Below are 16515 nucleotides of genomic sequence, written 5' to 3' on the forward strand. Positions count from 1 at the left end.
GGGACAGGGAGACAGGGAGATGACAAGGAGAGAGAGGGAGAGGATAGGGAGGCAGAGAGATGACAAGGAGAGAGAGGGAAGGGGACAGGGAGTAGGAGAGATGACAAGGATAGAGAGGGAGAGGATAGGGAGACAGAGATGACAAGGAGAGAGAGGGAGAGGACAGGGAGGCAGAGAGATGACAAGGAGAAGGAGAGGGAGGGGACAGGGAGACAGAGAGATGACAAGGAGAGAGAGGGAGAGGACAGGGAGACAGAGAGATGACAAGGAGAGAGAGGGAGGGGACAGGGAGAAAGAGAGATGACAAGGAGAGAGAGGGAGAGGACAGGGAGACAGAGAGATGACAAGGAGAGAGAGGGAGAGGACAGGGAGACAGAGAGATGACAAGGAGAGAGAGGGAGGGGACAGGGAATTAGAGAGATGACAAGGAGGGAGAGGACAGGGAGACAGAGAGATGACAAGGAGAGAGAGGGAGGGGACAGGGAGACAGGGAGATGACAAGGAGGGAGAGGGAGAGGATAGGGAGGCAGAGAGATGACAAGGAGAGAGAGGGAAGGGGACAGGGAGTAGGAGAGATGACAAGGATAGAGAGGGAGAGGATAGGGAGACAGAGATGACAAGGAGAGAGAGGGAGAGGACAGGGAGGCAGAGAGATGACAAGGAGAGAGAGGGAGGGGACAGGGAGACAGAGAGATGACAAGGAGAGAGAGGGAGAGGACCGGGAGACAGAGAGATGACAAGGAGAGAGAGGGAGGGGACAGGGAGAAAGAGAGATGACAAGGAGGGAGCGGGAGGGGACAGGGAGACAGAAAGATGACAAGGAGGGAGAGGACAGGGAGGCAGAGAGATGACAAGGAGAGAGAGGGAGGGGACAGGGAGAAGGAGAGATGACAAGGAGAGAGAGGGAGAGGATAGGGAGAAGGAGAGATGAGGAGAGAGAGAGGGAGGGAGGGGACAGGGAGAAGGAGAGATGAGGAGAGAGCGGGAGGGAGGGGACAAGGAGTGAGAGGGAGGGGACAGGGAGAAGGAGAGATGACAAGGAGAGAGAGGGAGGGGACAGGGAGAAGGAGAGATGACAAGGAGAGAGAGGGAGAGGACAGGGAGACAGAGAGATGACAAGAAGGGAGAGGACAGGGAGACAGAGAAATGACAAGGAGAGAGAGGGAGGGGACAGGGAGACAGAGTAATGACAAGGAGAGAGAGGGAGAGGACAGGTAGACAGAGAGATGACAAGGAGAGAGCAGGAGGGGACAAGGAGAGAGAGGGGACAGGGAGAAGGAGAGATGAGGAGGGAGAGGGAGGGAGGGGACAGGGAGAAGGAGAGATGAGGAGAGAGAGAGGGAGGGAGGGGACAGGGAGAAGGAGAAATGAGGAGAGAGAGGGAGAGGGAGGGAGGGGACAGGGAGAAGGAGAGATGACAAGGAGAGAGAGGGAGGGGACAGGGAGACAGAGACATGACAAGAAGGGAGAGGACAGGGAGACAGAGAGATGACAAGGAGAGCGCGGGAGGGGACAGGGAGACAGAGAGATGACAAGGAGAGAGAGGGAGGGGACAGCGAGACAGAGAGATGACAAGAAGGGAGAGGACAGGGAGACAGAGAGATGACAAGGAGAGAGAGGGAGAGGACAGGGAGACAGAGAGATGACAAGGAGAGAGCGGGAGGGGACAAGGAGAGAGAGGGGACAGGGAGAAGGAGCGATGAGGAGAGAGAGAGGGAGGGAGGGAGGGAGGGGACAGGGAGAAGGAGAGATGAGGAGAGAGAGGGAGGGGACAGGGGGAAGGAGAGATGAGGAGAGAGAGAGGGAGGGAGGGGACAGGGAGAAGGAGAGAGAAAGAGAGGGGACAGTACAGTACAATCTACACATAAGGAGAGTCAATAAAACTATTGAATAAAATATGTATTGTCACATACACTGGATAGGTGCAGCAAAATGTGTTGTTTCACAGGGTCAGCCATAGTAGTACAGCACCCCTGGAGCAAATTAGAGTTTAGTGCCTTGCTCAAGGGCACATCAGCAGATTTCTTATCTTCTACCTTTCGATTACTGGTTCAACCGCTAGGCTGCCTGCTAGGCTACCTGCCCAATATAACCTATACTGTCTGTGTGGATGTTAACTCTACTACATCATACACATACAACCCCATCATCATCCTTCATCTCCTCCTAAATGTATTTACCCTCTTCCTTCATGCGATAAGAGAAACTTCCTGGTAACATATCCCAGCGTCGAGTTTCTCAGACCTATTAACACAGAGGTTGCTTCCCAAATGGCACCCTATTCCCTTTATAGTGCACTACTTTTATATAGGGAACAGGGTACCATTTAGGATGCAAGCTCTGGTCAAAAGTAGTGCACTATGAAGGGAATAGGGTGCTGAGCCCTGGTTAAAAGTAGTGCACTATGAAGGGAATAGGGTGCTGAGCCCTGGTCAAAAGCAGTGCACTATGAAGGGAATAGGGTGCTGAGCCCTGGTCAAAAGTAGTGCACTATGAAGGGAATAGCTAGCGTGCCATTTGGGTCGTATGGTTAGCGGGGGGTTGGGGGGTGATAGTAATACCGGACCCTTGGGCAGTCTACTCTTTGCTTCTTCACAGAGAACCACAGAGAGAAGAAGCATCATGTCTACACAGATGGACTCACCAACATAATGGTCTTCGGTTTGTCTTATGGCTATGGGGGGATGTTGTTAACGTGGGGCTTTTTAACAAATTCAATACAGCCATTACAATTCAAAGGGCTGGCTGAAAGTCAAAGGACTGTTAGCTGCTATGCTACAGTATACCACACTCTGTGTTGTTGTACTACGCTAATAACATCCACAGGACTGTATGAGCTAAGACACACAGAATGGTGATCGAGTGCAGGGCATAGAATTGGAATTCAATTACATTGACTAATTCTAAGTGCTAGGCTAGCCTTTCTGGTAACATTGCATTGTAAAGTCTGTAAAAAATAAAGATATATAAAATATATCCAAATTTGCATCAAAAGTGCTTTAGATGTTGCTTACTGTAAATAAAATGAGTGAGGAATCACAATGTTGTAGAAGTCTTCTATACTGTAGAATAGATATTCTGAATCTTGATCTATCGTTAAAAGAACCCACAGACAATACAGTTTATAACTGGAAGGCTGCTTTATTGGTCATAAAAATGTTCGTGCTCAAATGAAGACAATCTTTCATGAGTTCTTACAAAGAGTCCAAGTGGCTGTGCATCACTAACACCATACTGTATGTATCTTCAATATCACGGCGTTCAAATGATAAACAACAGTTTGAAAAACACTTTTTAATTACTTTTCTGCAAAAAAAAGAAACAAATAGTATAATAACTCCATGCTAAAAAAAAGAGTCTCCGTTATTTAATTAATTCAATATTGATACAAAAATAAATTTCAGATGGAAAGAACAGAAATATAGAAGGCAAGCTGCCTTTTCACAAGCCATAGAAGTGGGTGACACACAAGCACAACACAACGATGGTTTTGAGTTGGAGTGCTGTTTTGAGTTGGATTGCTGTTTTGAGCTGGATTGCTGTTTTGAGCTGAATTGCTGTTTTGAGTTGAATTGCTGTTTTGAGTTGGATTGCTGTTTTGAGTTGGATTGCTGTTTTGAGTTGGATTGCTGTTTTGAGTTGGATTGCTGTTTTGAGTTGGATTTCTGTTTTGAGTTCGATTTCTGTTTTGTTAGGTAACATCACAAGTCTATCTAGATGATGTGCTTGTGTGGGTGACACACAAGCACAACACAACAATGGTTTTGAGTTGGATTGCTGTTTTGAGTTGGATTGCTGTTTTGAGTTGGATTGCTGTTTTGAGTTGGATTTCTGTTTTGAGTTCGATTTCTGTTTTGTTAGGTAACATCACAAGTCTATCTAGATGATGTGCTTGTGTGGGTGACACACAAGCACAACACAACGATGGTTTTGAGTTGGATTGCTGTTTTGAGTTGGATTGCTGTTTTGAGCTGGATTGCTGTTTTGAGTTGGATTGCTGTTTTGAGTTGGATTGCTGTTTTGAATTGGATTGCTGTTTTGAGCTGGATTGCTGTTTTGAGTTGGGTTGCTGTTTTGAGTTGGATTGCTGTTTTGAGTTGGATTTCTGTTTTGAGTTGGATTTCTGTTTTGTTAGGTAACATCACAAGTCTATCTAGATGATATAAATAAATAGATGATGAAGAGAAGAAGGTAGGTGTTTGTTTATAGTTGTTAAGATGATCTGATCCTCGGCAGTATTAGTTCTGACTCCTCGCATCGTATCGTACGGACAAACTATGTCGTTTTGTGACCTCGAGTCCCTGATATACGTTGTCCTCCATTCTTTTCAACTTAAGACCCCCCCCACCTCCACCCCACCACCACCCCCAAATGTATTTCCCAACACATACAGTAGGGTGCTGAATACCAACCAGTTTTAGACATCCACTGATCGTGTTGCACATAAATAAAATGTGACAAACAGTGTTCTTTTGTAATATGTATATACATATAGACATATATATGTATAGATGTATATATCTTTGTGTATTATATAATATCTATATTTCATTCAATTTCCGTCAACAAAGTGAAAAGTGTCTCAAAAAAATCCTAAAAGTAACAAATGTGACAAAGGGTCCAGCTGGAGGCCATTCTATACTGTTATCGTTTCATTTTAGATTATTAGTAGTAGCTCTTTAAAATTCAGTATTTACAAAAATACACAACAAAGCATGCCGATAAAATAAAATAATATAGTACATTATTTATAGTTTCTTTTAAAAAGTTCATTATTTTCCAGCGATTGTGCCATCATAGCCCGCACTGCACATCTTATTTTTGTTCCTTTTCTTTTCTTTCTGTTCAATGATCAACGCATCGTTCATCTAAAACAGCACATCCAAAATGAGCTGAAGCATTGTTTGCTCTTATGGTTGTAACGTCATTGATCGATCAAATCAGGAATGTATTTGGTTTTAAGTGTGCAGCAGCCAAACAGACGGACGTTATCTGGAGATGTGTCTTTATATTGTAAACAGACCTCTAGATCGTAATATAACAGACAGCCATGGGGATATCAGGTACGGGTACAGGCAGTGTTCAACACACCACAATGGCTTCAATGGTGCGTCCCTAGATACTAGGTTGTTGTCTGACCCAGGCATCCGTTTGTTTGTTTGTTTGTTTGTATAGAGGACTGACCATTACATCACTCCTGTGTAGAACAAAACTGCAGATACCTTAAAGAGGAACTGTTATTCTTATGTCTCGACTCATCTCACCTGCCTGTTACTCACAGAGATCTAAATCATCTCGTTGGTCCAGCCTGGCCTGGCCTAGCGCTCACTCTCGTCTCGTTTCATTTGAGTAGCTTCAAAGCTGCCTTTAAAAACGCCTCACGTGTTCTTAAAGGCACGATTCTACTGTGAATCATGAATCATGACTTGATACGAGTTGATTATCCGAGGCCTATATGATAGAAGTCTAATTGACTCTTATTCTGAAGAGACAGAGACCTGTGAGAAACTACGGTTGGACGGTTCACGCCACTTTGACCTTCCTACATCCCCAGGCAGATTCTTCATTTATCAAACAGACAGCTAGGTGACCAATTAAATAATAGCCTGCTAGCACATGACATGATGATGCAAGCCTGGGTCCAACATCCACACACTATACACAATGTTGAAGAGGTCCCACAAGGCGCAATGATACACTGACAAACATGGGACTTTCAGCACTCACTCCTATGAAGACAAAAGCACTATTTTCCCTGCTGCTCCGGCTCGCCATCTTGACTTTCTCTGATCATTTTCATTCATGGCAGTCAGTCTAGAAACTGTGGAGGGTCCGGGAGAGGTTCTGTTAAGTCTCTCCATTGGTCCATTGTTATACCATCCCCCACATCCCTGAATAAGCCATCCAATCAGATATGTTTTATTCTCCACAGTCCAACCCTTAAGCCTTCTATGGCCGACCGTCTTTCAGTCCTTCAGTACATCATTCCAGGAGTGACTGAGCATGTCCTGCTGCTCTATGTACCCTCTATGTCCCCTATATGTACCCTCTATGTCCCCTCTATGTACCCTCTATGTCCCCTTTATGTACCCTCCATGGTCCCCTCTATGTCCCCTCTATGTACCCTCCAGGGTCTCCTCTATGTACTCTCTTACTTCTATTTCACTTTTATGTCTCTATGCTGCTTTATAGATGAACTACATTTTACATTTACATTTTAGTCATTTAGCAGACGGTTTTATCCAGAGCCACTTACAGGAGCAATTAGGGTTAAGTAACTTGCTCAAGGGCACATCGGCAGATATTTCACCTAGTCGTCTCTGGGCTTTGAACTACTATGCAACATACATTCTCACTGCTTGAAATTCAAACTTTCTTCTGAGAACATTTGCATTGCATCAGAGGACATCCGATTCAAAGGAGGACATCTACTTACTTCAGAGCTGGCAACTCAAAGTGTCTGGAAAAGGCTATCAATGTACCACTGGGTCACAGTGACCGATAGTCTAATAGGGAACTAACTGAGTGACAGAGGACAGAAGTGGATAAAGTAAAAGTGAAAAGAAGGAATCTATGGAAGCATCAATATATCCTTAGTACATTTCTAACAGCTGTTTCAAAATCTCACAGAATGTCTCGCTCTTTCCTGTCCGCAGACATACAAAGCATTGGAGGAGAATTTTGAATTTTAACAAACTCATCTGTGAAGGATATGGATATACAGGATATGGCATCAAACATTGCCTGTTCGTACTGCCACAACAACAACAACAACAACAACAACAAGAGGGAGTTGGTTGGAGACCACAGGTAAGGGTGGTAACCATAGCAACACAGGTAAGGGTAGTAAACATTTGATGTAAAAACCAGGGTCTGTTATTAAACCCCAGATTAGGTTTCTTTAGAATGGTCTGAAAAGTGTCTTCTAAATCTGTGCATCCTCATCCTTATTCTGAAGATATATTCTTGATAGAACTCAGCAGTAACTATGCTTGTCCCTCTCAGAACATAAAAAAACCTTTCTAGTTTGTGTTTTTCTTAAATGTGCCAGAATAGAGGTTTGCCTCAGAGTGTATAACTACATCCTCAATTAAAATCCCAACGGGCTGCATAAAAAGATCGGTCTGGCAGTTGAAAAGCAACATTATAGTGAACGGTAGGTCATACCACTCTATTCCGTCAATATTGTATATATAGACGTATATATGTCATATATATCAATAACTTTCCAGTTATATTTCTCATATACATTTTTCCAGTGGACTGCCACAAACATATGGTCAAGCTATTGTAGTAGACAGAGAATTAGTGTATTGTGGACTATGATTACATCATGCATGATTCCTGATCAAAACATGCCTTCATGCAAGTCATATCTATGCATTGAACGAGCACAATAATAATTATTTATCTGAGACTCAGTTGGTCAGAGCGAGTCCCCACCCTTCTTCAGCCCAAGTCTAAACGCTGACTTATGACCCCTACCCAGTGTGACAGTGTGAATGCCCATGTAGAAAATGTATTTTTCATAATGTCAGTATAACAAAGCGAGAGGAGATGAAAAGAGACTAGTGTGACATGGGCTAAATGTTATTTTTTCTCTTTTTTTTTTGCTGCTCAAATAATGTAAAGATAGAAGTATATTCAGCACAAACAAAGTAAAAACCGTTTGTCTACTGTTCTGGGGTTCTTTCTTTCTCTAAACTTTCATTCTTCGTATTTAAAACTTGATAAGACGGTACAGGAAGTGGATGTTACAGAGGCCCTGTCAGACTGCATAGTAGAACAGTTCTACAAGGTTCTGTAGTGTAGGTTCCGTCCCGTTCCTCTCCTGAGGTGCTCACATAGTGGTGGACATTTCGCTGCAGGGGCTCGTCCACACAGGGTGCTGGCAGTCAGAGACTCTTTGCTCCAATAAATCTCCCTCCATCTTGTTTGCAGAGGTTTCTGTCCCTTCTTTTCGATGATCCTGAACATATAATATAGTATGCCAATGGCGGGCACACTTTTACTATTATTGAGTTATTATTGATAATTATTTATATTATCGTGGTTCTTCCTCACATTATTTCCAAGAAATAAAGAAGAAATTCATCATCAGGCAGTAAAATCATTTAGTGATAATGATTGTGTTCTAACTAAATCCTTATCGTAGGCAACATGTACATCGCCATCGGTGTTTTTCTTCAACGACAAAAATCCTTAATTTTGTGTTAAATTGAAGTCTGTAAACATTTTTTTGTGTAGTTTTCGTACATTTGTTGGGCTCAGAGTCCCTTCTGGCAGTGTGTGGTACTGTAATCACTGAAACCTAACTAACACTTTGATTCCCGCTCCTCTTTTTGGTTTCTGTCCTTCTCTTTCCTCTCTGCCTCATTCTCCTCCTGTTTCTCCTTGTCAGGTTTGGTCACGCTGTCGTAGGAGGGGAGAGAGGCGGTGGAGGGTGTGCTCTCTTTCTTCTCCAGGTTGTTGGTCCCTCCGTTCTCCAGCTTGGTCTTGGGCCTGCGCTTGCAGACGAAGCCCCGTTTGAGGAGGTGAGCGCGGTAGGCTTTCTGGATGCAGCGTGCGGACACGTCCTCCTGGCGCCGGCGCAGCGTCGTGGTGATGGGCTCGTAGGAGACCTTGGAGGGGTTAGCCTGCACGAAGCGCTCCTCCATCTGCGTGCGTAGCATGTCCAGCTCCCCGCTGTCACCCAGCACGCGTTTGGTGAAGGCAAACAGGATGTCCAGGCAGTGGATGCGGTCGCCGCTGACCATGGGCATGTCCATGGCGATCAGCTCGATGGTGTTGGGTTTGGGAACGCGGAGAGGGTGCTCCAGGGTGTCGGCGAAGTCACCCAGTTTTGCGAAGGTGATGAACTGGGAAGCGGCGGGGTCGAATTTCTCCCAGATTTCATAGAAGGTCTCAAAGTCGTCTTCACTGAGCGGGTCAGCGCTCTCTTCTGTCGCTACACTGAAGTTCTCTAAGATGATGGCGATGTACATATTGACTACGACAAGGAAGGAAATAATTATATACATGACAAAGAAAAATATGCCAACTGAGGGGTTTCCGCAGTCGCCTGTCGCAGGTGCACCTGGGTTCTCCAGGGTTGGGTCGCAGTCAGGAGGGTAGTTGAGGATGGGGAGCAAGAGACCATCCCAGCCTGCAGACGTGGTGATCATGAACAAGCAGATCATGCTGTTCCCGAAGGTCTCAAAGTTATACATGTCGTCTATCCCGGCCTCGTGTTTGACATAGCCGAAGTTGGACATTCCGAAGATGCTGAAGATGAACATCACCAGGAAGAGCAGGAGGCCGATGTTGAACAGGGCAGGAAGTGACATCATCAAGGCGAAGAGTAAAGTCCGTATGCCCTTGGCCCCTTTGATCAGACGCAGGATGCGGCCGATTCGAGCCAATCGGATGACCCTGAAGAGGGTCGGCGATACAAAGTACTTCTCAATGATGTCAGCCAGGAACATGCCTGTTGAGGAAGAGGGTGGTGGAGACAAGACACCCAGAGACAACACAGTTAGCAGACATGAATCAACTAGGGCTGTGGCAGTCATGACAATTTGTCAGCCGGTTATTGTCATGCAAAAGACTGTCGGTCTCACGGTAATTGACCATTAATTAAAAACATAAACATGTTTAGCATCTGTAGGCCTCCACGTATACAAGCCGCTGATGGGCGCCTTTGGAATATCTACATTAAAAAAAGTATAATAAAAAAAAATTATATACACCACAATACATCCATTATTTATTTTAGTCCGGTCTAAAGAAACATTATGATATGAAGAAAATGTATTTCAGAAGAACAGAATATGAGTTGGCCTACTGTAGGCCTATGTTATCTATGTCCCTGTGAGTTAGCATATTAAGTAGCCATGTTGATCGTAAAAGTTATCATTTGAAACAGGTCCTACAGTATATGCTAGATTTAGAGTTATTTGGCAACTTTAGTTGTGAACGATACAAACCTTAGAATGTCTTAGAAATGAAAACATATATGGGCTGCATGGTGCGACTATAGGCTATTGACGATTTAAGACAGTAGCAAAAGAAAGTGGCGCTCTGTTCCTTGCGTCAGGCTGCACAGCTGTTTTCTCATCAAGTGATCATATTTTCACCCATCAGACTATTCTCAATTTAATCTTGTCTATATTTATATGTACAATTTATTTCGATTTAGAATAGCCCATTTTCAAATGGGCAGGAACAGTGGCGGGGGAAAAATACATGTCATCCGTATGCACTCCAATAGCGAATGGAGGCCACGCGCTTTCTGCCGGTCCATTTTGTAGGCTACTTCGGTTTTATAGAGGAGCATGTGCTTTGAGAAATAAATACAAGAACACTTATTTCACTCCACGCATCAACTGTTTGAGGAGCATACTCTCGCTGCCTGACAGGTGATATTCCGCCCAAAGTCTGCATGCCATGGGCTCTCCAACATTGTTCCTGCAGCTACCCAGTGCTTAATTTGGGAAACCAAGGGAAATCTGTTCGGGAACATCGATAGTAATTTGTTTTTGCAAGTAAACATATTTCACTAAATTGTTGACAGCCCGTCTGCGTGCTCGAGAAAGGAATAAAGGAGGGAGAGGAGGAAATGGAAACGAATGGTGGTAACATATTCTGTATAGCTAAAGGTAATGTGTCACCCAATTTATTATGAAAATGTTTTTAAAAAATCCCTATTACTAGGCTATTCAAAATCAAATACAAATTCACTATAATCATAGGCTACCTGTAAGCCGCCTTGCACAATCAACGAACCAACAGCATCGCCTAGGGCTATACGTTATCTCCCAGACTCATGGATATACATTTTGGAGCCTAGCATAAGCTAACCAGTCGATCCAGTATGCATAATAATACAGTACTCACTCAGGCCATTACTCAAATTAGTTTAATTTTGGATTATAGGCTAGACCATTTATGTACCATAGACATCTTAAATCAGTTTTGTTTTATGTTTTTCTGCCATTTGTAATATGCGGTAGGTTATTTACATTTTAGTCATTTAGCAGATGCTCTTATCCAGAACGACTTACAGTTAGTGAGTGCATACATTTTTCATACTGGCCCCCCGTGGGAATCAAACCCACAACCCTGGCGTTGCAAGCGCCATGCTCTACCAACTGAACTACAGGAGACTATGTGTTGTATAATGGCACAATCAGAATTTTAATTCAGGTTTTTCTTTCAGGCTTGGGCTCATAAGCCTATGCATATGCATAAACTATAATATGGTATGGGTGTTTGGAATTAACCATCACCTTAGAAAGCGCTGTCCATTTCATTGTGTTAGGCTTTGAAACAACATCCACAATAACCATGTTCACCACTGTTTTAACATGCTGTTGAACTTCTTTCTTCAAATTGATCATCACAGTAAGGTGAGTTTTAGAAGTACTATAGGCCTACTGTTTTGATGATAAGTGTTTGATGTGATTTTCGACTGCATTTGCATTGATGCCAGAGTGGTTAGAGGGACAATAGAGCCCTGAGTACCAGGCCATTAGGACCTGATGGTAGTTAGCAAATTGGTTACTACTACAGATTACTGTGTCTCAAAGGTCACATGGAATTTTACTGCAGTCATGACTCATGACTGCTGGTGTGGTGGTAATACGGTCACTGCAACAGCCTAGACTCAACCCAATGTCTACCTTAAAGATGTCTCTCCCCTTCTACAGTTTTTGGAATAGTGATAGTACAGATGTAGGATCTTAATTTGACCAATATTGTTGCAGCAAAATATCCCTGCGACAACAGGATTTGAAAGTTTAGTCCATAATGTTGCTTAAATCGGTGGTTAGGCTATTAGCTGACCAAAATACGGCTACGTGAAAAGTGCGATACTGTTAATATAACCGTGTGTAAGTGTGGGTTTAAGGTGAATTTATGTAAATCACAAAGCTCATCTGCATTTCCTGCAGCGCAGGAAAATTCTCAGCAACAAAAAAGAATGATTCAGAGCTGCTTTCTGAAATCCCAAATATACTGTGTATGAAAGAGTACTCAGCAGAGAAATCGAAGTCTGGCTGAGTCTATGGAGGCTTTCTATGGATTTGTACAGTATGCACCCAAAATGGCACCCTATTTCCAATACATTGACCTACTTTTGACCAGTGACCTATGAGTCCTGGTCAAAAAGTAGTGTACTATATAGGGAATAGGGTGCCATTTTTAGACACTGCCTCACTCCACTCACCCGCAATGGACAGGATGACTACAACCGTGTCGAACACGTTCCAGCCATTGGTGAAGTAGTAGTGGCGCAGGGCGAAGAGTTTCAGGACGAACTCGGTGGTGAACGCCACGATGAAGATGAAGTTAACCCAATAGAGGATGTTCTCCGTCTCCTCCGACTGGTCGTCTGTCTCCACCATCATGGTGACCATGTTGAGGCAGATCAGCATCATAATGGAGATGTCAAAGACTTGCTGGGTCACAAAGTCAAACACCAACCCTTGGATCTTGTTCTGTGGAGACAAGGCCACAACAACAGGGCACCATGCACACACACACACACACACACACACACACACACACACACACACACACACACACACACACGTACGCATGCAGAGACATACACACACAGACAGACACAAGAACAACAACAACAACAACAGCACACATTTTGTTAATTGCAAGGAAACACTACCACAATCGATTGAAATTAATATTTCAGTGTTAACATAATACAAAGTGTTACGTCAACAATGAAATAGTGAAAATACTGATTTCAATATGTTGTGGCAGCACAGGAGGTTGGTGACGCCTTAGGACGGGCTCGTGGTAATGTCTGGAGCGGAATATGTGGAATGGTATCAAATACATCAAATCCATGGTTTCCATGTGTTTGGTGACATTCCATTGACTCCATTCCGGACATTATTATGAGCCGTTCTCCCATCAGCAGCCTCCTGTGTGTGGCAGTGTTTAACATCATAAAGACCTAGCCTGGTCCCATACTCTATGTGTTGAGCTGGATAAACAAATATGGAGTGAATTTTATTGCCAATAAAAGTCCATGAAAAAGCCAGGCTAATAAAGGCAGGGAGCAACAGCCAACCTGTGGTCTGGGAATGGGTTTCTGGGGCTTCTTTGAACCCAGTTTCTTCATGGCGTTGTAGTACTTCTTCTGTTCCTCTGTCATGAAGATGTCCTGACCTCCAAAGTATAGGGACACACAAACATTTGGTTACAACCAACCCTAACCCAGGGTTTCCCAAACTCGGTCCTCGGGACACCAAGGGGTACACGTTTAGTTTTTTTGCCCTAGCACTACACAGCTGATTCAAATAATCAACTAATCATCATTTGAATCAGCTGTGTAGTGCTAGGGCAAAAAAACATAACGTACACCCCTTGGGGTCCCGAGTACCGAGCTTGGGAAACGCCCTAATGCTAAAGAATAGGGACAATCAACCCCAACCCCAACCCTAACCCTAACCCCAACCCTAACCCCAACCCTAACCCCAACCCCAACCCTAACCCTAACCCCAACCTTAGCCCCAACCCTAACACTAACCCCAACCCCAACCCTAAATTCCAAATTTTCCTAATTGAAAAGCATTGAAGAGAAATGGAATTGGAATTTCAGTGTACTTCCTGAACTAACTGAAATTGAAATGGAATGGACCACAACCCTGCTTTCAAATGTCATTGAGCGTAACACTTTATATACAGGAATAATGCTTTAAAACTTGTTATAAGCATGTTTGAGCCTCTATGTTATACAACAAGGCGTATAATAGGATTTAGCAAAAAGAGACAGGGGAGGAGGAGGTAAGAAAATAGGTCTTATCTTTTTCTTCTGTTGGTTGAAGTTGTCAATGATGACACCGATGAAGAGGTTGAGGGTGAAGAAGGAGCCAAAGATGATGAAGATGACGAAGTAGATGTACATGTAGATGTTGTCTTCATAGATGGGCTGGTCCTCCACCCTTCTGGAGTCTATGGCTGCGTACATGATGTCCATCCAGCCTTTGAATGTCGCCTTTGGAGACAAAGAGATACGATTAACTTATAATATTCAAAACACCAACAAAAAAAATGATATAAAATGTAAAGTCTCATTTTAATATATATATATACAGCATATGAAGAAAAAAAATCTAACTCAAACCCACATTTGATGTGTGTCCTGGAGAAGGAAAGGAAATGTGAACATGTGGACATAACAGAGATGTGGACATGTGGACAAAACAGAAATATGGACATGTGGACATAACAGAAATGTGGACAAAACAGAAATGTGGACATGTGGACAAAACAGAAATGTGAAACAGAAATGTGGATGTGTCGACAAAACAGAAATGTGAAACAGAAATGTGGACATGTGGACAAAACAGACATGTGGACATTTGGACAAAACAGAAATGTGAAACAGAAATGTGGACATGTGGACAAAACAGACATGTGGACAAAACAGAAATGTGGACATGTGGACATAACAGAAATGTGGACATAACAGAAATGTGAACATGTGGACAAAACAGAAATGTGGACAAAACAGAAATGTGGACATGTGGACAAAACAGAAATGTGAACATGTGGACAAAACAGAAATGTGGACATGTGGAAAAACATAAATGTGGACATGTGGACATACCAGAAATGTGGACATGTGGACAAAACAGAAATGTGAACATGTGGACAAAACAGAAATGTGGACATGTGGACAAAACAGAAATGTGGACATGTGGACATACCAGAAATGTGGACATGTGGAAAAACAGAAATGTGGACATGTGGACATAACAGAAATGTGAACATGTGGACAAAACAGAAATGTGGACATGTGGACAAAACAGAAATGTGGACAAAACAGAAATGTGAAACAGAAATGTGGACATGTGGACAAAACAGAAATGTGGACAAAACAGAAATGTGGACAAAACAGAAATGTGAAACAGAAATGTGGACATGTGGACAAAACAGAAATGTGGACATGTGGACAAAACAGAAATGTGGACATGTGGACAAAACAGAAATGTGAACATGTGGAAAAACAGAAATGTGGACATGTGGAAAAACAGAAATGTGGACATGTGGAAAAACAGAAATGTGGACATGTGGACATAACAGAAATGTGAACATGTGGACAAAACAGAAATGTGGACATGTGGACAAAACAGAAATGTGGACAAAACAGAAATGTGAAACAGAAATGTGGACATGTGGACAAAACAGAAATGTGGACAAAACAGAAATGTGAAACAGAAATGTGGACATGTGGACAAAACAGAAATGTGGACATGTGGACAAAACAGAAATGTGGACATGTGGAAAAACAGAAATGTGAACATGTGGAAAAACAGAAATGTGAACATGTGGAAAAACAGAAATGTGGACATGTGGAAAAACAGAAATGTGGACATGTGGAAAAACAGAAATGTGGACATGTGGAAGAACAGAAATGTGGACATGTGGACATAACAGAAATGTGGACATGTGGACATAACAGAAAGGTGGACAAAACAGAAATGTGGACATGTGGAAAAACAGAAATGTGGACATGTGGAAAAACAGAAATGTGAACATGTGGAAAAACAGAAATGTGAACATGTGGAAAAACAGAAATGTGAACATGTGGAAAAACAGAAATGTGAACATGTGGAAAAACAGAAATGTGGACATGTGGAAAAACAGAAATGTGGACATGTGGACATAACAGAAAGGTGGACAAAACAGAAATGTGGACATGTGGACAAAACAGAAATGTGGACATGTGGAAAAACAGAAATGTGGACATGTGGAAAAACAGAAATGTGGACATGTGGAAAAACAGAAATGTGAACATGTGGAAAAACAGAAATGTGAACATGTGGAAAAACAGAAATGTGGACATGTGGAAAAACAGAAATGTGGACATGTGGACATAACAGAAAGGTGGACAAAACAGAAATGTGGACAAAACAGAAATGTGGACATGTGGACATAACAGAAATGTGAACATGTGGACAAAATAGAAATGTGAAACAGAAATGTGGACATGTCGACAAAACAGAAATGTGAAACAGAAATGTGGACATGTGGACAAAACAGAAATGTGAAACAGAAATGTGGACATGTGGACAAAACAGAAATGTGAAACAGAAATGTGGACAAAACAGAAATGTGGACATAACAGAAATGTGGACATGTGGACATAACAAAAATGTGAACATGTGGAAAAACAGAAATGTGGACATGTGGAAAAACAGAAATGTGGACATGTGGACATAACAGAAATGTGGACATGTGGACAAAACAGACATGTGGACATGTGGACAAAACAGAAATGTGGACATGTGGACAAAACAGAAATGTGGACAAAACAGAAATGTGGACATGTGGACAAAACAGAAATGTGGACAAAACAGAAATGTGGACATGTGGACAAAACAGAAATGTGGACATGTGGACATAACAGAAATGTGGACATGTGGACATAACAGAAAGGTGGACAAAACAGAAATGTGGACATGTGGAAAAACAGAAATGTGGACATGTGGAAAAACAGAAATGTGA

At 42.8% G+C, this 16515-nt stretch overlaps 1 protein-coding gene across 6 annotated transcripts in view; it reads right to left on the reverse strand.

Moving 5' to 3' along the window:
• Nucleotides 1-8315: 8315 nt before the first annotated feature.
• LOC311147726 (sodium channel protein type 8 subunit alpha-like) overlaps nucleotides 8316-16515 on the reverse strand; it is a gene marked incomplete at both ends in the record, with an annotated part of 104147 nt that continues 95947 nt past the window's right edge. For all 6 annotated transcript variants that reach the window (XM_084184489.1, XM_084184487.1, XM_084184486.1 and 3 more), the window contains 4 exons: nucleotides 8316-9466; nucleotides 12206-12476; nucleotides 13073-13177; nucleotides 13808-13999. In XM_084184489.1, the coding sequence (XP_084040615.1) occupies nucleotides 8316-9466; nucleotides 12206-12476; nucleotides 13073-13177; nucleotides 13808-13999 (1719 nt within the window). The remainder of the gene's footprint in view (nucleotides 9467-12205; nucleotides 12477-13072; nucleotides 13178-13807; nucleotides 14000-16515) is intronic.

Source organism: Coregonus lavaretus (assembly GCF_964263955.1).
Source record: "Coregonus lavaretus genome assembly, chromosome: 20".
NCBI classification, from domain to species: Eukaryota; Metazoa; Chordata; class Actinopteri; order Salmoniformes; family Salmonidae; genus Coregonus; species Coregonus lavaretus.